At 35.9% G+C, this 22,471-nt stretch overlaps 1 protein-coding gene across 2 annotated transcripts in view; it reads left to right on the top strand.

The window, feature by feature from the left end:
* Positions 1-22,471, top strand: part of LOC111142981 (tripartite motif containing 33) — a 115,298-nt gene that overhangs the window by 58,480 nt on the left and 34,347 nt on the right. For both annotated transcript variants that reach the window (XM_022496353.1, XM_022496352.1), the window contains exon 5: positions 20,617-20,733. In XM_022496353.1, coding sequence (XP_022352061.1) covers positions 20,617-20,733 — 117 coding nt within the window. The remainder of the gene's footprint in view (positions 1-20,616; positions 20,734-22,471) is intronic.

Here is a 22,471-nt window from a genome sequence, read left to right as displayed (position 1 = left end):
TAATCCTGTTAACTATTGCTTCTCCTCCCAGTCTAACTGTAGCTCCCCATTAGGACTTCTAACATTTTAGAATTATAGTGCAGTGGGCTCTCATGTTAAGGAGTGCCAGAAATGTCTCTTATCCACTCCCTGGCTATTTCACCCACACAAATGCATATTAACTTGGTTCTCCAGTGGGTTGAACCAGAAGACCCTTGCCTCTCCTTCAGTCTTCAGTTTGATTAATTTATAGGATAGTTACTCCTGGTAATTCCGGGTCTGGTTGTCTCTAGCCCCTCCTGAGGTTGAGCTGTTTCTGGGTGACCTAAAGCACCCACTATAAACCATATCTTTAGCATGTAGGCTAAAGTGCCAGGTAAACAAAGTACTTTTATCAGGTAGTACATTTCAGTACTCCTAATAACTGAGACAAAACCCCGACCCCTATTTGTTAAGGTTAACTCATTATTACACAGTTTGTTAACTCCTACTTGTGCTCTTAACAGTAGCAAATCCTGTTTTAAACTCTCTGCCTTTACAAATGCTATTTCTTAACTTATAAAACACATTCCTTATCTGTCAGAAATAGTTATCCTTAAAAAATCTTAAAAAAAAAAAAAATCTTCTCAAGGGGCACCTGGGTGGCTCAATGGGTTAAGCCTCTGCCTTCGGCTTAGGTCATGATCTCAGGGTCCTGGGGACTAAGCCACATCGTGCTCTCTGCTCAGCAGGGATCCTGCTTCCCCCTCTCTGTCTGCCTACTTGTGATCTCTGTCTGTTAAATAAATAAATAAAATCTTTAAAAAAAAAAAACAAAAACTATTTACCCTTAAAACCAGTTCACCAACAGTTTTGCTTCATCTTTCCCACTTCTTTTCCCTACCTGGACTTTAAGGTCTTTTACGACTGGTTCTTCAGAGGTCTCAATTTTCTGTATGTTTATTGATCAAATCAGGTTTCCCATCTCCTCTTGAGTCATTTATGTGATTGTGATAATTTATAGTTTCTTAGAAAATTACCTATTCATTAGAAATTTTAAAAACATTCAGTTAGAATTAAATAGCATTAAGATTGGTTCTATCTCTTGTTTATAATGTTGTATAGTTGAGTTTATTTTCTATTTCCTTATTAGCCTGGCCATAGATTTGAGTCTTTTATTGATTATTTGAGTGATACAGTTCTTAAAGTCACTTATTCTGTTCTTTAAAATTGTTCTGATTCTCAGAGCTCTCCTATATCTTTATTCTTTCTTAGTTCGGTTTTGTTGTACTTTTCTTAGATTCTTACATTGAATCTTTAGTTTATCAAAAAGATTTAATCTCATTTCATAATCATTATTGACTCATACAGTCTGTAATTGTAGTTTTGGGTCCTCTCCACCCCGTTTGAAAAATAATTGCTTCATATTATAGTGATAAAGATGAACTCTGATGTGTGTATGCCTGTGTATCTTTTTTTATAAAAAGATCTATTTATTTTAGAGAGAGCGAATGTGCACTTGAGTGAGGGGATGGGCAGAGGGAGAGAATCCCAAACGACTCCCTGCTGAACATGGAGCCTCATGTGGGGCTCAGTCTTATAACGCTGAGATCATGACCTGAGCCAAAATGAGTGGGGTGCTTAACCAACTGGGGCACCCAGGCACGCCATATATATATATATATATATATATATATATATATATAATACACATATACATATATGTGTGTATACATATACATGTATATGTGTGTGTGTGTGTATACACACATTTTTTTGAGTGGGAGAGAACATGCACACAAGTATACATATACATATATACACACACATATATATGTATATAATATATATATGTATACCTGTGTGCATGCTCTCTCCCACTCTAAAAAATACATAAAAAATAAAAAAAATACATATATATATTTTTTATATATATATAAAATTATATATTTTATATATATATTATTTTTTTAAGAGCGGGAGAGAGCATGCACACAAGTATAGTGGAGGGGGCAGAAAGAGAGAGAGAATCTTAAGCAGACTCTGGAGCTCGATCTCATGATCTGAGATCATGATCTGAGTCAAAAATCAAGAGTTGGACACTTAATTACTCAACTACCAGGTGCCTCTGTGCATCTTTTAAATGCAGAAAGTGTAGTACCAACTTTAGAAGCTGGCTATAGGGATTGAATGAGAATTTTACCTGTAAAGTGCTTAGCATAGTAAGTACTCAATATCAGTTTAGCTATTAGTACTAACATTGTGACCTATATTTTCTTTTTTCTCTCTTTTTACAAACATTGTATTGAAGTCTTTGGTGTTTATGTCTTTATTCTTTATGGCCTTGGAAGTTCTCAAAAAGAAAACAGCTATAGAACTTGATGAAATTTTGTACAATTTTGAACATTACATGGTTTCTGGCTCCACCATGGGGGTATCCCATCTCCCTCTATAATTCTGTTCACAGTTAATGAATAAAATAAGTATAGACTTAAAAAAAATTAAAATGAGAGAAGAGACACCAATGGATATTTTAGTGAGTTTTTCAAAAGCTGGGAAATGGATTGAGTATATGGTGGATCTGATGATAATTGACCTAGTAGAGTTGAATGAATAACAACCCAAGGGCTGGCAAAGGAGATATATAAAGGAAGCTATGTGATTTAATTCCTAGAAACCTATTATAGATCAGGATTTGGAGATGATAAGTATCATAGAATTTGGGCTTAATCTCTTTGGTGATACTAGGTCTAGATGGAGAGTGGGGATGAGGTAAATGGCTGACGTTGGGGAGGTTAAATGTAAGTCGCATTAAACTGTGGGATCTTTACTTTCCCTGACTTGCTTACAGATTGCCAGTGGTGACTATTTTTTTGTTTGTTTTTGTTTTGTTTTGTTTTGTTTTTTAATTATTCCTTGCTATCCTCCTCTCTGGAATTAGAGAGGTCTTTTCATTCTCTGGAGAAAGTGATCAGAAGAGACCTCTAAATGTTGACATTTGGGGTTCATTTCTAATTAAGAAGATTGCCTTAAGTGAAGCCTGTCAGTTCATGGTTCTGTTCTCACACATGACTCTAAGCAGTTTTTTTAAAAAAATGTATTTCAATGTGAATGATGAAAGGATCATCTGACACTTGAATAGAGCCACCCTCATGTACCATATGCCGTACATTGTGGGCTATGTTGAGAATTCTTAACTCCTACCTCTCTTGTCTGCTTCACATGTAGAGACTGGAAAAGCTAAATATTTCCTTTCTCAGCATTTCTGGCATTTGGGTAGCTCTGATCCCAGGTTTATGCCCATAAAATGTAAGTGGAATTCTGCTTAGTTTGTGATTTTTAAAAGGGACAAATGTTGCTGTTGTCAGCTTTTTTCCATCTTTTTCCTTCCTTGAATTAGGATGTGATGCCTGGTACTGTGACACCATTACATGCTCATGAAGGTAAAGCCAAGATCATCTCAGAGACTGTCGCTTTGATGTTGTTCAGCTAGCACCATTAGCTACATCTGGTCTTATTACATGTGTCTTTATTAGTCACTGCAGCTGTACACATTTCTGATTGACACAGCCACCCACATGAAAGAGACTGAAACACTGAATAAGAGGGCCACGAAGGGCATAAGATAATATAGGAACAAAAGGAAATGTAAAATCAAACAAAATTTTGACATCCTTAAAAATATGATAAGCTATTGGTCACAAAGTAAGGATAGAACCTTTGAAAAAGAAATCATTAAGAAAGAGCTCTTAGAAGCATGATAGCTGAAATAAAAAATTAATAGGTTTTGTAGATAAATTAGTCTCCTAGATAAATTCTAGTTAGAAAATAGAGCAAAAAGAGAAAAGACAGATGAGAAAATGACAAGATACCAAGAGCCAGCAATACAAATTATAGAAAAAGAAATGATCAAATAAGTAATACAAGAAACTCTCCTAAGAACCTAGAGTTGCCATCTGAAATGACCTATTATTTGATTAAAAAAAAAAACCCATAAAAAAGTATATCTCACCATAAAATGACAGTATGCTATGGATTAAAATGAAGATCAGCAAAATTTCCAAAGTAGGCAACATGTAATGAAATGGGAATCTAAATAGGATCCTTAAAAATAGCAATACCAGGAGACAGAAGATGGAACAGTGATTTAAGAAGTTGGGAGCTGAGAGGGAAAGATTTTCAATAGATATCTGTAGCTAATAGCTAGATTTCTATAGCTAAATTGTTACTATTTTTTCAAGATTTAAAAAAAAAATTTAAAGTAATCTACCCCCAACGTGGGGCTCAAATTTACAACCCCAAGATCAGGAATCACTCCACTGACTGAGCCAGGCTGGTGCCCCTTCTGTAGCTAAATTATTAATTTGAAAGTAAGATGTAGACATTTTTCAGCATGCAAGGACTCAGAAACTGTCTCCCATGTACCTCCTTCTGGAGCACTATTAGAGAATGTGATCCACAAAAATGTCAGTTAGCCAGAGAGTAAATGATGAATTGTGAATGTCATTCTGGGCGACAACTATACAGTAGCATTAAGACTGAGGATATCTCCAGGAAAAAAAAATTTAAAAATGGAACCACTTCTAATAAATTTGGTATTGTTAGGTCATTTGAAAAATAATATTGACAGATTTTTTACTTATCAGATGGAACATGAAATTCATTAGGAATTGGTAAATTGAGAATTAAACAAAGGGAAACGGCATTCATTAATTCCAAGAAAAAAAGTTCTATAAAGAAAAGAAATTATTCTTATTATACTCCTTGGCTTATCACTGGACAGTATTTACTTACTCATGCAAATAATTGCATGCCTACTGAGTGCTATGCATGGTATATTTCATTGAGCAAATTAAACTCATTGTCCATAAGGACCTAATTTTTCATAAGAGTCAAGCAAGTAGTAAATGTATCAGATGCTGATTGTTACAGAGAAAAATAAAAACTGGGAAGTTAGGACAGGGTATGTGGTTGTGAGTGTTTTTATTTTAAATAGGATAGTTTCAAAAGTTTTCCATGATGAGGTAGACCTTGAATAGAGACTGAAGGAAGAATGGGAGCAACCCTGCTTAAACTTGGCAAGCCAGGGAGCATGTTTCCGATAGAGAAAGCAACTGGCAAGGGCCAGAGATCTTAGCATACTTGACTTCCTTGCGGAGCTACATGTCTGAATGGAACGAACAAGGGGAAGACTGGTATCAGGTGAGGTTAGAGAGGCAGACAGGGCCAACTTACTGAGTGCTTTGTAGGCCATTTTAAGAATGCTGGCTTTTAGTCTTGAGTAAGACACTCAAGCCTTGAGTAGCAGAATAATCAGTAGTGACTGATTATTGTCTTCAAATGATCTTGCTGTCTGTAGTGAAGAGAGATTAAAGGGGCACTAAGATAGAATTAGGAAATTAAGCTGTTTTCAGTAATTTAGACAAGATAGGGGTGGTGTAGACTGGAGTGCTAACATTGGAGATAGTAAGATGTGATCAAATTCTACGAATGCTTGGAATTTGGATTTAATACCTGAAATTGTGATGTATGGGTCTGCTGATGTATGAGTTGTATGAGCTGGAGGGGTATCACAAACACCTAGAGTTTTGGCTTTCAGGTTACAAAGAGTAAGTGGAAGGATAGGATTGAATTTACTGAAGTGGAGTAGACTATAGGAAGACATGGTTTGTTAGGTGTTTTTAGGGAATTGGTAGTCATGTTTTGGTGATACTAAATTTGAGATCTTAAAATAATGTAAACACCAACTATTTTAATGATAAAATTAGATTGGGCATGATAGAAGTAAGGGAGATGGTAGTATAAATGTTGAATTTTTTACTGTCTAAAATTGATAAAACCCTGGGGTGCCTGGCTGGCTCAGTAGAGTATGTGATTGTTGATCTCAGGGTTATAAATTTGAGTCCCATGTTGGGGGTAGTGATTACTTAAAAAATAAAATCTTTAAAAAAAAAAAAAAGTAAAATTGATTAAATTATTTAGGCCTATCATTTTAGAAGATATCCCATAGACCTGCCTCCAAGCTAACAGGAGAGAGGTTCTTCACATTTAGTGTGCCTTCTCAGATCTCCTCTGTTTCATGAATTCTCAGCATGGGTCAAGATGGACCCTATACATTTGGAGGAGTGAGTTTGTTTCTCCTGAAATGAGGGTCATGAGTAAACTTGCAGATTTTTTTTTTTCTTTTTAGTGAGTAAAGCAATAGAAATTTATTAAATGAAGATACAGGAAAAGCTTTCAAGAGTGAGAAGGGTCCCGCAGATTCTAAGACCACACAATTCTGACTCTTTATGTAGAATGAAGCTGTGGTTGATTTGATAGATTTCTTCTCCATTGGGCGCCTGGGTGGCTCAGTGGGTTAAGCCTCTGCCTTCAGCTCAGGTTATGGTCTCAGGGTCCTGGGATTGAGCCCCACATCAGACTCCGCTCAGCGGGGAGCCTGCTTCTCCCTCTCTCTCTGCCTGCCTCTCTGCCTACTTGTGATCCCTCTCTGTCAAATAAATAAAATCTTAAAAAATTTTTTTCTTCTCCATTAACAGATTATAAGAGGAAGCCCCAGACCCACCCTTCCTTACCACCATTTGTACCTCTCCATCATGATTTGTTTTCAACTTACTAGGACTAGGCGCCTGGGTGGCTCAGAGGGCTAAGCCTCTGCCTTTGGCTCAGGTCATGATCTCAGGGTCCTGGGATCGAGTCCCTCATTGGGCTCTCTGCTTAGCAGGAAGCCTGCTTTCCCCTCTCTCTCTGCCTGCCTCTCTGCCTACTTGTGCTCTCTCTGTCAAATAAGTAAATAAAATCTTAAAAAAAAAAAAAATTTACTAGAACTAACATTACCATGTTCTTTATCCCTGTCAGTCACCTAAAAAAAAGCCCGTCATTCCCAGGTTTCCCCTCATCTGGCATAATTTAATTCCCATAAGGCTGTGCATATGATAGGTATATCTCTCTGCCACTGTGTTCTCTGGGATTAATGGTTTGTCATCACCAGCATCTCTTTATTCTCAATCTCTTTTTAGATCTTTTCTGTGCTTTCTCTGCTGTAGTGGAAACAGAGCTTGAGGATATTGCTTCCCCTGCAGCCCTCTTAACTGGTGGATATTTTTACTTTGATATTTCATGTATCACTGGACCTTGAGGTATATAGCTATTCTCTTTGCTATTTTTAGACCATTCTTCCTTCTTCCTCCCTAAAAATCTCTAAATTTTAATCTTACGTCATCATTGCTATTCCTCATTTGGTGCTGTCATATAAAAACCCATGGGTCATTTGACTCATCCCTTAAACAGTTTCTAACTCAGAGGTCATCTATATAGATACTACTCTTGTCTTAATTCCTGGCAGTTTTAATATATGCAGATTTGACCCTTCAGATATTCTAGTCTTTGTTCTTTGAACTCCTTTCTAAAATTTGTGTCCTTTACATTGTCAGTCACATCCATGATTGTATGCTAGACCTTGGCATTTCCAGTAATTATATTCAGTTTCATGTATTCTTCTCTGTGACCCCATCTCATATCTCATTCTGCTTAGTGTCAGACTTTCAGTGACTTTTATTTTAATCCATTGATAGTACTATTTTTTTCACTTTACCTCATTCCTTTATGTTCTCACATAATCCTTTTCCAGTTTAACTTCAGGCTAATCATTTTTACTCCCTCCCTTGACTCTTGTATCCCACTTGGTTGAGGTCTCTAGGTTAAACCAGTCTTGATTAAACTTCCCTTCCATCATGCTTTGCTTATGCAGCTGAACATCATGGGAGGAAGAAACCCATGACACCAACTGGTCTTATTCTCAGTTCATGACCACTTACCTCAAATAGACTCTTAATGTTACCTGGCAGTCTTACTGTGTATTAATACTGTTTTCTGTCAACATTCCATCGTCCATCATCACCCCCAGATATTGGCAGTGCTTCCTACTTCATTGAGAAAACTGAAACAATACAAAGAGAGCTTCTGCAGATGTCCTCCATCACATCTTGTCTTTGAAGCAGTTGTACCCACATTTTTCATTTCTCTGTTATCTTAGTTGAATTTTTTTCTTCTATAAAGGTGGTTTCTCTGCTTACACACTTAGATTCCATCTCATCTCATACAGCCAAGGAAATTGCTTCAGCAGTTTGACTTTCTCTGCTGATGTCAATTTTTCACTCTAGCAGTATTCCCTCTAGTATTTTACTTTTTTTAATTCTATTTTTTTTTTGAAAGATTTTATTTATTTATTTATTTGATCACAAGAGATCACAAGCAGGCAGAGAGAGAAGGGGAAGCAGGGCTCCCTGCTGAGCAGAGAGCCCAATGCGGGGCTCGATCCCAGGACCCTGAGATCATGACCTGAGTGGAAGGCAGAGGCTTAACCCACTGAGCCACCCAGGCGCCCCCTCTCCGGTATTTTAATATTCTGCTATTTTTTCTTATATCTTTAAAAAGTAAAAGAAAATGTAAAACTTTAATTCACTTTCCCTACGGGGAGCTCTCCCCATTCCTCTTTGCAGCAAAATATTTTGAAAGGATTGCTTATAATCATGGTCTCCTAATTTCTCCTGTCCCCTTCTCTCTGTCAACATTTTACCAACATTTTTCTTTTCAAGGTCACCAGTAACCATGGCATTACTAAATCTAGAGGTCATTGCTTGGTCATCATCTTAATACTTAACACATCTGCAACATTTGACATAGTTGATCATTCCCTTAATACATGTCATTTACTTGGCTACCAAGAGACCACATTCTTTCAGTTTTCCTCCTACTACACTGGTTACTTCTCAGTTTCATTTGCTCATTTTCCTTCATCTCTTAATGTTGGATATGCCAGGCATTACTTCATTATCTGCAGTTACAGATTTATGGCTTTAAATACCATCCATATGCTGATGATGTCCAGATTTCTATTTCTAGCTCAGTACTCTCTACTGAACTTTCAGATTTGTCTATTCTATAAACTGTAACATCTCTTCTTGAGCGTCGGCTTTCTCAAATATAATATATCCAAAATAGAACTGATCACTTACTACAGATCTTTTTCACTGGCAGCCTTGCCCTATCTCAGTTTGTGGCAGTTGCATTTTTTCCATTGCATAAGCCAGAAGTCTTGGCACTGTCCTTGATTCCACTGTTTTCTCATAACCGAACTCAAACTTATCCGAACATCTTTTTGGCTCCCTCTTCAATATCTATCCCTGAATCTCAAAATTTCTTACTATCTCATTGCTGTTAGCTCCGTTTCTACTAGGCTGGTCTCAGACACCATTATTTCTGCAGTAGTGTCTCCTCAGTCATCCTTGTACTTGAAATATTGCCCTCCTTCAGTTTATCCTTAACTACTAGAACAGTCTCATGTCATAGTCACTCCCTGCTCAAAACCTTGCAGTGGCTCTCCACTTTTGTCAGAGTAAAAGATTCCTTATAGTGGCCTGTATGCTCATATTTCATCCACTGCTCCTCTCCCCACTCAGTCTGGCTTCTGTTGTTTCTAAAACATGGCAGAGATAATGCTGCCTCCCCGTTTTCTCTACCTGGAAGAACTGGTCTACTTATTTGCATAGCGAACTTCCATTTATCCATCAAATCTGTTTAATGTAACTGTCAGTGATCTACTCGAATCACTGTATTTAAAATTGCAATTTGTCCCTTTACCGCAATTCTATCCTGTTTTAGTTTTGTTTTTTTATATTGCACTTACCGCTTTCTAAACATGCTCTGTAACTTACAACTAATTTTTTGTGTTCCTCTCATTAGAATATAAGCTTCATGAAGATCGGTGTCTGTTTTGTTCACTGTGTCCCGAGAGCCTAGAATGGTATTTGACACACATTTAGACATTTCGTCTATTCGACAGATACTTATTAATTTAGATATAGGAAAAAAAGAGTTGACAGACTTGCCTACATATAGGAGTTGTCAGTTATATCTATGTATTTTCACAGAAGTCAGTTTTTAGTTTTTTAAATAGTTGAGGGCTGCTTTTTCTGCTTCTTAATTAGAGGCCCTTATTCTTTTTTTTTAATATTTAAGTAATTTCTACACCCAGTGTGGGGTTTGAACTTAAAACTCTGAGATCAAGAGTCACATACTCTTCCTCCTAAGCCAGTTAGGTGCCCCATGGAGGTCCTAGCCTTCTTTTTTATTTTTTTTTTAATATTTATTTATTTGACAGAGTTCACAAGTAGGCAGAGGGGCGGGGGGAAGCAGGCTCCCTCCTGAGCAGAGAGCCCGATGATGCAGTAGATTTCCCACTGAGCAAGGAGCCCAGTGTGGGGCTTGATCCCAGGACCCTGAGATCATGACCTGAGCTAAAGGTGCTTAACTGACTGACCTGAGGTGCTTAACTGACTGAGCCACCCAGGCACCCTAATCCCATTACATTTAAGGTAATTGTTGATATGGTTTAAGTTTACCATTTAGTTTTGTTTTTATTTTTCTTTTCTGTGTTTTGTTGTTTTTTTTTTCCCTGCCATGTTTCAACTTAATAAAACTGTTTTTGGTATTTGATTTTTACATCCACTTTTAGCTTTTTAAGCTCTAATTCTATTATTTTTTTTTAAAGATTTTATTTGAGAGAACGCATGAGTGAGTATGAGTGGGAGTGTAGGGGAAAGGGAGAAGCAGACTCCCCACTGAGCAGAGAGCCCGACAGGGGGCTCAATCCCAGGACCCTGGAGATCATGACCTGAGGTGAAGGCAGTTGGCCAACCATCTGAGCCATCCAGGCACCCCAGTTCTGTTATTTTTAATGATTGCTCTAGGGCTAATGATATGCAGTTTAACTTAAGGCCTTCTTAAAATTAAAAGTCTTGTACTATTTCCTACTTTATGAATACAGTAACCTTACAAAAGGATAATTCAGTTTATGAAACCCTTATTCCTTTATACTAATGCCGTATCATTTATTCATACATGCCCTTTAAATCTTACCTTATAGTGCCTTCTTAAAAAAAAAAAATAGCTGTCTTTGGGGCATCTGGGTATCTTGGCTCAGGTCATGATCTCAGGGCTGTGAGATCAGTCCCACACTAGGCTCTGCTGAGCGTGGAGCCTGCTTGGGATTCTTTCTCGGGGGCTCAATCCCAAGACCCTGAGATCATGACCTAGGCCGAAGGCAGAGGCTTAACCCACTGAGCTACCTAGGCGCCCCCAAGTATAGTTTTTTCTTTTAAGGTGTGGCCTTTCTGGTTTCTCAGGTAGTTGTCTGGGGAGGTGGATAAATTCTTTTCCTCCACTAGCTCAGCTAGAACTCTGTCTCCTGGAACTGCTTGACCTCTAGTTTCTCTATTCTACCGTCAACTTCATAGCAGCTGCTCTGTGTTAAGCCTTGTGTAATCTTGTGCTGTGCATATACAGCCCAGATACTGGCTGAGGAATTATGAGGAATTCATTGATTCTCTTTCTTTCCCTCCATTTCCCCCACATCCCATCCTCACCCTCCATAGCTACCTCGATTCTAGTGCCCTGTTCATGGATTCTGGCTGCTCAGTAGTCCCAAACTTTGACCATGGCCTCCTCAGCTCAAAGAGACTTCTCAGCTCTGTGTGGTCTCCAGTTCTCTGTGCCAGCTATCACCAAATTATCTGTAGACAGAGAGGCAGGATAGTGGTGGGGCTCTCTGAAGGACTGCAGAATTTCTCAGCGTGTAGTCTAATGACTAAATATAGTTATCACATATTTCTGTCTTATTTCATAGTTCTGGTGGCAGGGATAACCTGGTACCACTTATTCTTCATGGCTGAGAGAGGATGTCACCTTTGCTCTACCTTAATTTTTTTTTTTAAGATTTTATTTATTTATTTGACAGACAGAGATCATAAGTCTGCAGAGAGAAAGGCAGAAAGAGAGAGGAGGAAGCAGGCTCCCTGCTGAGCAGAGAGCCCGATGTGGGGCTCTATCCCAGGACCCTGGGATCATGGCCTGAGCCGAAGGCAGAGGCTTTAACCCACTGAGCCACCCAGGCGCCCCTGCCTTAATGTTTTTTATCCCTGATTGAAGTTTTGTGTATAGTTGGGTATTTATAGATTTTTAGGATCATTATGGTATAAGAGAGTATACTTAAAATATAATGTCAGATATTTTTGTTAAAGAGCAAGATAGTTTATAATGGAAGTCACTTAAACGGACCCGTGTAAGTGAAATTTCTCTAAAATACTTTCCTGAGAAATAACTTTTCTTGTATTAGGCTTTTATAGTGTTAAATGGATAGTTGGGTGGATAGATAGATTAATAAGCTTTACAGAAGATATTTTTCTTTCCAATTCTAGATGTAGAGCTACCTAGAGAGCTTTAAAAAAAATACTGATAACCTTAGTCCTACTCCAGACTGGTTAGATAAGAATTTTACATTACAACCAGGTATCAAAAATTTTTTACAGTATTTTACAAATATTGGTAAATCACTGGTTGTTATTCCATGAAGGTTGATAACCTCTACTTAGGAAGAACGTTTGCCAAACTCATTTTTTTTCTGTCAACTCTTGCAAAGTTACAAATGCCTTTCAGATAAAATCCACAAATTGCCAGTAAAAATGACATATAAATTCATATGTACCATCAGTTTTCTAGGGAACTACATTCAGAAGTATGGTGACAAATCAAGATTTTCTAAGTGTGTTGTTTGCTTGCTTCCTCTCATCTCCTCTCCACTCCTCTCCTCTTTCTTAACTTCTTTGTAGTAGGCTCCATGCCTAGTGTGGAGCCCAGTGAGGGGCTTGAACTCACAACCCTGAGGTCAAGGCCTGAGCTGAGATCAGTTGTTGGACATTTAACCAACTGAGCCACTCAGGTGCCCCCAAGTATTTTGTTTTCATGTGGTACATTGATTGTTAGAAAAAGCAGCTTGTTTCAATACTTAGTATTCATTCACCTCTTTTGTTCAGTAGATGTTCGAGGGCCCTGCTAGATGATGACTATACAATAATAAAAACAACTGACTGTCCTTTCTATCTTGAGTCTATATGAGTCTTAAGATTGAGTGTATGGTTCAGTTGTAGTTCAGTTCAGTGAGTAACTCCAAAATAGAGTTAATTCCTTTTGATTTTGCTGAAAAAAAGTTGATTTTAGTATTATAGTTTGTGTGCCTGTCAGATTATCTGAGGAACTTGTAAGTCTCAGATTCACCTACCCAGCAGAATGATTGCTTACGGCTAGAAAGAGAATTGGGTGTGGCTAACAGCTTGAATGACAGGAATATCAGGAGAAGATTTGAGAAAGAAACATTCAGAGTAATCAGTTATTTAGTAGAGGGACAGGTTGGTTGTGATGTGTGTTGGTCAAAATGTTAATTGGTGAATTATTACAAGAATAAAAACTCTGTTGGTTGGTCATTTTCCTTTGCAGCAATGTGGACGTGTCTCTCATTTTGGATTCATCTGTGATTTCTGCATGGCTGGTTCTGTTCTTTGAGATCTCAGTGCAAACTCATCAGGAACCCTTTTCTGGGTTTCTGATCTAGAATTTTTTGCCACTTGTGTCTTCTCTATCACGTAACTACTTAAATTTTTGTTTTCTCCTTAATTAGAATGTAAGGAAAGGAAGAAAACCCTATTTTGTTTTGTTTGCTGTGATATCCCTACTCTTTGAATACTTCCTGGCAAATAGAAGAATTCATTGCATGTCACTAATGACTGCATACTTATAAAAGTTTTAAAATCACAAGACAGTATCATATAAATCTAAAAGTGCAGTGTAAGGAATGACTAAAATATCTAACAAATTGGGGTTTTGGTGTATTTTTTGACCTTACCACTTGATAAATGGAAGTGTTAGATATTTCTTTTAGTTCTGTGAAAAAAATTACTGAGACACTAAATGGCATCATGATTCAAGAAAGTTTGGGAACCTCTTGGCTATATATAGTTTATCCATTGCTTTATTTTTACTTACTTATTTTTAAAAGTTTTTATTGTTAAGTAATGTCTGCATCTACTGCAGGGCTTGAACTCATAACCCCAAGATCAAGAGTAATATGCTGTACTGACTGAGCCACCCAGGCATCCCTTATCCATTGTTTTATTGACAGTAGCAGGTTGTTTCTACTTTTGGCTACTATTAAAAAAATAAGATTTCTTTACATCTCTAGGGATACATGTACATATATTTCTCTAGGATATGTATTTTGGGCAGGAATTTTTAAAAAAATTATTATTATTATTATTATTATTATTATTCATGTTTTTTATTTTAAGTTGGTTCCACACCCAAGATGGGGCTTGAACACACAGCCCTGAGATCAAGAGTCACGTGCTCTACCACCTGACTAAGCCAGCCGGTCAGGAACCCCATTTGGTTAGGAATTCTTTGGTTATATTTATTTTTTAGCTATAAACTCCGGTTTTCTATATCTTCTTGTTCAGTTTTGTAGTATTACATTTTTCTATAAGTTTGTCCATTTTATCTAGATTTTCAAATTTCTATTTTAGATTTTCAAATTTTTTTTAAATTTTTTTTTTAAGATTTTATTTATTTACTTGACAGAGATCACAAGTAGGCTGAGAGGCAAGCAGAGAGAGGGAGGAGGAAGCAGGCTCCCCGCTGAGCAGAGAGCCAGATGTGGGGCTTGATCCCAGGACCCTGGGATCACGACCTGAGCTGAAGGCAGAGGCTTTAACCCACTGAGCCACCCCGGCACCCCTAGATTTTCAAATTTCTTAATGTAAGGTTTCATTAATATCTTTTTAAATTAATATCTTTTTAATGTCTTAAGAGCTGTATGATGGTGACCTCTTTTTAATCCCTGATATTAGTTATTTGTGCCTTCTATGTTTTTCTTAATCAGTCTTTCATAGATTTGTCAATATTAGTCTTTTAAAAAAACCAACTTTTGGGTTGTTGATCCCCACTAAATTGTATTTTTCCCACATTATTTTGTGTATTCATCTTAATTCCTTCTACCTTCTTTAGGTTTATTGTTTGTTTGTTTGTTTATGTGAGAGGTTGAGTGTGCACGAGCAGGGAGGGGGCAGGAGTGGGAAGGAGAGGGAGAGAGAGAGAATCTTAAGCAGGTTCCACGCTCAGCCCAGCAGAATCCGACCAAGGGCTCAATCTCATGACCTGAGCCGAAATCAAGAGGCAGACACTTAACCCATGAACCACCCATGTGCCCTACCTGTTCTGTCTTTATTGGTTTGTATATAATGTCTTTTTTTCCTTCTAGCTACTTTCAAGGTTTTATCTTTTTTTTTTTTTTTTTGGTCTTTATGTGGTTTGGAAACAATATGCCTTAGAGTAATTTTCTTAATGTTTCTTGTGTTTGGAGGATGTTGAGGTTTTTAGATCTGTAGGGTTATATTTTTCATCAGATTTGGAAAAGTACTCCATTATTATAATTTCTTCCAATACTTTTTTTTCCTCTTCTACCTTCCCATTTGGGGAAGCCAGTTATACATATATTAGTGTCATTACAGTTGTCCCCAGACTCACTATTCTTCTGTCTCTTCACCACATCACTCCCCCCGCCCCCCGGTTTTTTTCCCTGTTTGATTTTGGTTGGGATTAACAGACTAGACATTATAGAAGAAAATATTGGTGAATTTGAATATAGCATTAGAAAGCAATAGCCTGTTGTACTACTGAAGTCATACGAAATTGAAATGTCAACTGATGTCACTATGTGCCCTTTGAGATTTAAAGCTGGCTTTTATTCCTTATTCTGTTTATGTGAGAATCCTTATGTCTTCCCCAAGCTTTCTCGAAATTTCTATGCTTTTAGGTTCTAATTGTTTCTCAGACTTGCTGCTCTCTGTAACTCTTCCTGAACTCTTAGGGCTTATTATCATTTTATTATTATTTATTATTATTATCATAATATTATTATTATTATCATACAGAGCTTTAAATAAGGAACATAGCCTCATGTTAAATTTTCTTAAAAGTATTAGGTCTTTGTGTATGGTGGGCTTTTTATTGTTGAAGGTTTGAAGCTTTATATTGTCATAATGCAAATCATTTAAAATTACTGCAAAAAGTAGCAGTGACAATTAATTTTAGCCCCTTACTGTGCTCCAATAAGCAAAGTACTATGCTTATTAAGTGCTTCGTGTGTTTTGACCAATTTAACTCTTGGAACAGGTCCTGTAGGATAATTATGATTATTATTATATATTTCTCTGAAGAACTAACACACAGGGTTGTCCAAATTATCCAGCTGTTACTCTGCAGATAGTAATAGTACATATATCAATAAATTTTTCTAAAGATTAAATGAGAGAATCCATGTAAGATACTTAGCACAGCATCTGAAAACATAGTTCTCAAAACAGCTCTTGCTGTATATAGATTGATAAATGCTTAGATAGAATATGTTTGGGATTTTTCAAAGTAATTTTGAGAATAGAACAGGAGGGGGTACAACAAAGTTGGCTATAAATAGATACCTTTGAAAGTGGATGATAGGTTCAGTGGAACTAAAGTTTTATGTAATTCTTAAAATGGAGTACTGAATTAAAAAAGAAATTGAGGGGCACCTGGGTGACTCGGTCAGTTGAGTCCCTGACTCTTGGTTTTAGCTCAGGTCATTATCTTGGGGTTGTCAGATTGAGCTCCAAGTTGGCCCTGCACACAACAGGGTGTCTGCTTGAGATTCTCTCCCTCTCCCTGTCCCCCGACTCACACATGTGCACACACACTCTCTCTCTAAAAAGAAATAAATCTTTTTTAAAAAAAGATACTGAGTCAGAATTGTTACATACTAGCTAAAAATGTTTCCCTAGATATTCAGTTGGGTTATAAACTAAGATGATATATTTTCCTAGAAGTGCCAGAGTAAAATCTTATCAACTGTTAAATGCTGACAGTTACTAAATAATACTGTGATTACCTGACAAAGGAGAGTAGCATCCCTGTACAGCTCAGGACCTAGTAAAGCTAAATGAGCTTCAAAAGTTATAGTTTGAAGTTATAATAGATTCTCAGTTTTTTTTTTAAGCCCTTATTCATTTCCCAGTCTTCTGAGAACCATGTTTTCAAAAATTTCTTAGCAAGCTACATTAAATAATAATTTATTTCTCAATAATAAAAACACATATAATGGTGATGATGATTTCTGTTCAAAACTATGTAACCAGTGGTATACATATTATATTGAGTTTCTATGATTCTAATCAAAAGCTCAGAAAGTCTTACCTAGCCTGCCTGTCCTAAGTAAGTCATGGGCATCTGTAATTTTTACCTACACATTTTGAAATACTGAATATAACTCACTGTGAGTAGAAGCCCAGGTTAACAATCACTTATTCATATACAAGATCAACAGCTAAGAAAAGGCTTTCATGTGTTTACATATTAATCAAAATTATATTTTAAAAATTTATTTATTTATTTTGGAGAGGCATAGAAAGAGAGAGATAGTGCAGGGGGGGAGGAGCTGAAGGAAAGGGAGAGAGAAATTCGCAAGCAGACTTCCCACTGAGTGTAGAACCTGACTTGGGGCTCGATTCCAGGATCCTGAGATCATGACCTGGAGCCGAAATAGAGAGTTGGGATGCTTAATTGACTGAGCCACCCAGGCACCTGTAATTGACATTATACTTAATCCACTTATTGGTTATTCTTTTTTCTCCCCATTTCTGAAGTATTTCGACTATAATTTTGATTTGCTAAAAAAAGAAAATGCAGCATTAGTTATTCTCTTAGGTAGGAAAATCGGAAGCATCTTGTAGCCAAAACTGCTTCCACATTGTTCTTCTGTTGTTCAAGATCCAGTTAGTATTTTTCTTCTAATAATATAATTGAAATTAATCAAATGAACAGAGACAAATCTGATTATCACTTTTCATTCAATTCCTTAATGGCTTACTATTACTTATTATCTGAATGCAATTTAAGCAAAATGTGCAAGTTAGCATCTTGTTTTTCTCGACTTTTCTCGTTTTGCTCTCTTTTCCTTAGCCTTGAAAATGACAGCTTCAGAACTATGTACTAATACACATTCAGATTTTGTTTTCCCCCAGTGTGAGGGCTTACCTCAAGCACTCTTACTCATCTGTAAACATCCAGCTCAGATGCCAACTCCTGTATAAGAGGTTAAGAAAGAACACATACTTAAATGTAGGGATATCATAGTTTGTTTGCTTAATACTTGTTCACATGAATCAACAAGATATTTCTAGAAACAGGATTCTGAAACATTTATTTTGAAGAGAGAAGAGAAATAAATTTGTATAGGGTTAAATTTTATGAATTATAATTTTGTGAATTATGATACTGGTTGACCTTTCTACCAGGTGCCTTTCTATTTACTGACATAATAAAACTCTGTGTCAAAAGGTCTTTATCTTAATTTAAAGCTCATTGAGTCACAAAGGTTAGCATGGTAATCTCATATTCCTACTGCATTTGTACAGATTTAACAAAGTAAAATTTTATTTTGGACATACAGAAATTGTGTATGGAGTAAATCAAATGTTCTTCAATGAAAGAATGAAATGAAACAACAATTTTTGGGTTATGTATCTATCTAACATTAGATAGTTTTAATTAATTAATTTTGATAGTTTTAATTTAAAATTAAAACTCCCACATCTTTCTTTGCTGTTTAATATTATACATAAATTATAAAGTGTTACTGTATTTTACATTGCAGACAGGATTTGGGTTTTGTTTTCTTGCTTCATTTTGTTTTGCTTTAAAAAATAAATTATTAAAAATCTTAAAGTGGTCAATTTTATGTATGCTTTATTACAATAAAAAAATTCTTAAAAGCAATGAAAAAAATAAAAACCTCACTTGCTGAATATCCTCTATTACACCAGTCCTCATATTGCTGTCCATTTTGCCTTCTGCTGCCTTCCATTTTTCCTTTACGCCTTGAACCTGAGCACTAAGCAAAATTTTCCTTCATCTTACCAAACTTTCTTCAGCGTTCACAACTTTTTAACCTTTTCTCCTAAATTTGCCTTAAGTGAGACTGTCACTAAAGGCACAGACATTTAGATACTCATAGTCTTAGTCTTAATCTGAATTCCTGCCTTTAATGATCTACATAGACAGTTGTACCTTTGTCAGTATCTTGAACTCATTTCCAGTGACCTTTTCTTGACTGTGTCTTAGCTAGGCATTTAATTTTTAGGTCATACTATAGACCTTACTTTAACTGCAGCATGTAAACTCCCAAATCACCAAAGGTGCTGATCTCTCTGACAGAGTCCATTGTTCAGGCTTGTTTGTGCAGCTGTGCCAGCTAGTATTTATTGTATTTTGATACCTTATCTGAGCTACTGTCATAGAGTTGTAGCTGGTCATCCTGTTCTCTCTTCTTCGGATCTATCTTTTATATTTCTGTCTGATGATTTTCTTGGAGCATAAATCTGATATTATATCTTGGTTAGAATTTTTCAAGGGTTTCCCATTACTAAGAAGATAAAATCCAAACATTAGCATGGTACACCCAGACCTTCACAGCCTGATTCTGGATTTTATTAATTACTACCTCATATTCTGACCTTTGCCTGGCTTTCTTTGGCTAAATTGAAGTCTTTGTAGTTCCTTAAATATGTCTCTGTATTTAGCATATGATAATACTATTCCCACTTCACTGTGAAGCTTTCCTTGGTATTAAGGCTGTGTTCTTGTTAAGAGTATATATATCTCCATTATAGTTCCTTTCTTTGAAAATATTTTATTTATTTATCTAAGAGAAGGAGGGAGAGAGAGCACAGGGAGCAGCAGGCAGAGGAAGAAGCAGGCAGAGCAGGGAGCCCGATGTGGGGCTCAATCCCAGGACTCCTGATATTATGACCTGAGTCAAAGGCAGATACTTAACAGACTGAGCCACCCAGGCTCCCCTCCATTACAGTTCTTATCACAGTATAGTATCATTTCATATGTGTGCCTATTATAAGAATATGAACAGTAATGGATTTATTTACTCATGTATCCCTAGCATACAGAAGAATCCCAAAAATATTTGTCGACATAATGTGCAACTCACACAAAGGAAATAAAAATAAGAAAGAAAACCATTCTACCTTCCTAGTAGCCAAAAAACTGTAGTCTTTACTATTAAGTATAAATTTTTGCACAATAATATTAGGAAATAATAACAGGCACCACTCATGTTGACAAAGCTACAATAAAACTAGTGTTGGTGATTTTTAATTGGTTCAACTCTTCTGGAAAAATTTGACTACATAGTATGGAGAACTGAAAAATTATTTCAAGTGGTGATTGTTAAGATGAGATAAAAGTCAGATGTAAAATTGCACATACATTATATATACTTGTGTTTTAAAATACATAATAAAAAGCCCAAGGAATATATATCACAGTAGTAGTAGTAGTGGTTTTATGATTTTAAAACTATGGGTAGTTTCCCCACTTTTGAAAGTATTTCTATAATGTTATATTTTATGATTTAAAATGTATACAACTTATTCCAATATTTGGATTTTTTAAAAAATGTAATTCTGAATCAAAATTCTAACAAGAGCATTTGAACAGTTCTTAAGTTAATTTTTTTTTTGTCTTACCAAATGGCTTCTCAGGCTTGGGTCAGAAGGGAAGGGATTTGTAGTTAAAAGTTGCTGTCGAGGTAAGGTATGTGAGGCAGCATAGAATATTGATCGTTTCAGTGAGGTCATAAGTTTGAGTCATGTAGCAATTCATTTTAAGGATTTTAATAATAAATTTTCTGTTCTAAATGTAGTTTTTTTTTTTTTCTGTTTTAAGATACCAGTTTTTGGAAGAAGCTTTTCAAAACCAGAAAGGTGCAATTGAGAATCTACTGGCTAAGCTTCTTGAGAAGAAGAATTATGTTCATTTTGCAGCTACTCAGGTGCAGAATAGGTAAGTGTGTTGCTTAAAACCATAATTCCACTTAAAGAATTATTAAACATAGTAAGTCAGTTTACATATTAAGCGTACATAGAAAACATAGTTTTGGAAGGGTAAATGATAAAAGTTTGAGTTTGGATTATAATACTTGTTAATAAGTAAGATTTAATTCACCAGAATTTTAAATCCTCTTAAGATACATCTTTGACCACTTTATAATCAACAAAACTCTAAACTTTGTAAAGCCTTAAATTACTGTGGAAAAAGCAACTAATACATGGAGAGTTGAATTACAAATTTTAACTGTGGAAGACATAGTATAGAGGAGAGAGTATGAAAAGAATGTTGGATAAATTTACCTTCCCATCTGTAAAGCAAAAATTAAAAATACTACTTCTCTTAGTAGTAGTGATATAAGATGAATGTATATCACAGTTTGTGGCACATAGTAAGCCCTCAGATTTTAACTATTGGCATTATTTTTATCAGTAATACAATCAGCATTTAAAAATTTTATTCAGGTTCATTTCTAAATGAACTAAATTTATTGATAAGTCAAGTTGGAGTAAGTTCCATAAATGAGTACATTAACAAGGTGAGGACTCTGTAGAAAGATGAGCACCTGAAGTTGGTATAATTAAAATCTGTATATTCCTGAGGGTATGAATAGGGTTATAAGTATTTGTTTTCAGTTTCACAAATAATGAGACTTTTAGGTACTTCTAGAATATTTAAGTTAATTTTTGATGATTAAAATGATGAAAAATGACAGTATTCAAAAGTATTAAATTGATGAATGAATATTATATATTAGACTATAAGGTGGTAGAACTTTCATCTTAACTTTCATCTTAAGAAGTGATACCAAAAGAAAAGGCTACTCTGAGGGTGTAGATCTAAAACAACATGGATTTGAATTGCGAGGGTCCACTTATACAGATTTTTTCAATAAATATAACATTTTCTTTTCTCTAGCTAACTTGATTGTAAGATTATAATATGTAATACATATAACATAAAACATGTTAAGCTGATTAAGCTCTGTATGTTAGCAGTAAGGCTTCTGGTCAGCAATAGGCTATTAGCTAAAGCTTTTGGGGAGTCAAAAGGTATACGTGAATTTTTTACTTCATGGGGGTAGGTGCTCCTAACCCCCACTTTGCCCAAGTGTCAGCTGTATATCCCTCCATTAATATATTGCATACACTATTTATGGATGGTTAATTGTTATGAAAATGTCAGGATGTTTTAGTGATTCTGCTACGTTGTGGGTGATACTGGAGAGGGTGGTAGCTGTCTTCTCATAAATAATAGATGAATGTCCTTTTCAGAGAAAGATAGTGAGTTGATTCATAAGGCAGTCCCATATTTTTATACAGATATTTTATACAGATATTTATACAGATATTTTGTACATATTTTGCATATGTGTTTCTGAATCTTTGTAGAAAAGTAGACAAGAGATTTATGTGTTATAAAATTACAGAGGGTTGGGGAGACTAATGATTTTATCTCCAGATTTATTTTAAAGTATTGAAATCTCCAGTAATACTTCCCTTTAGACACTCTTTTATGATCTGTCTCCATTTTTTAAATGTACATTGATTTATTTCTTCACAATTGAACACATATAGACCTGCTTGAATCTAATGAGGATTTGACTATGGCTAACAGTTCTCTGCTTTTAGCACGTTCAATGATTTTAGTCTTTGGCTGAGTCATTTTAAGTTGGAATCCTACATTATCAATA

This window comes from Enhydra lutris, unplaced genomic scaffold, assembly GCF_002288905.1.
Source record: "Enhydra lutris kenyoni isolate GAN:26980312 unplaced genomic scaffold, ASM228890v2 scaffoldscaffold9, whole genome shotgun sequence".
NCBI classification, from domain to species: Eukaryota; Metazoa; Chordata; class Mammalia; order Carnivora; family Mustelidae; genus Enhydra; species Enhydra lutris.
The sequence above is the reverse complement of the archived record's forward strand: the minus strand, read 5'-3'. Positions and strand labels throughout refer to the sequence as shown.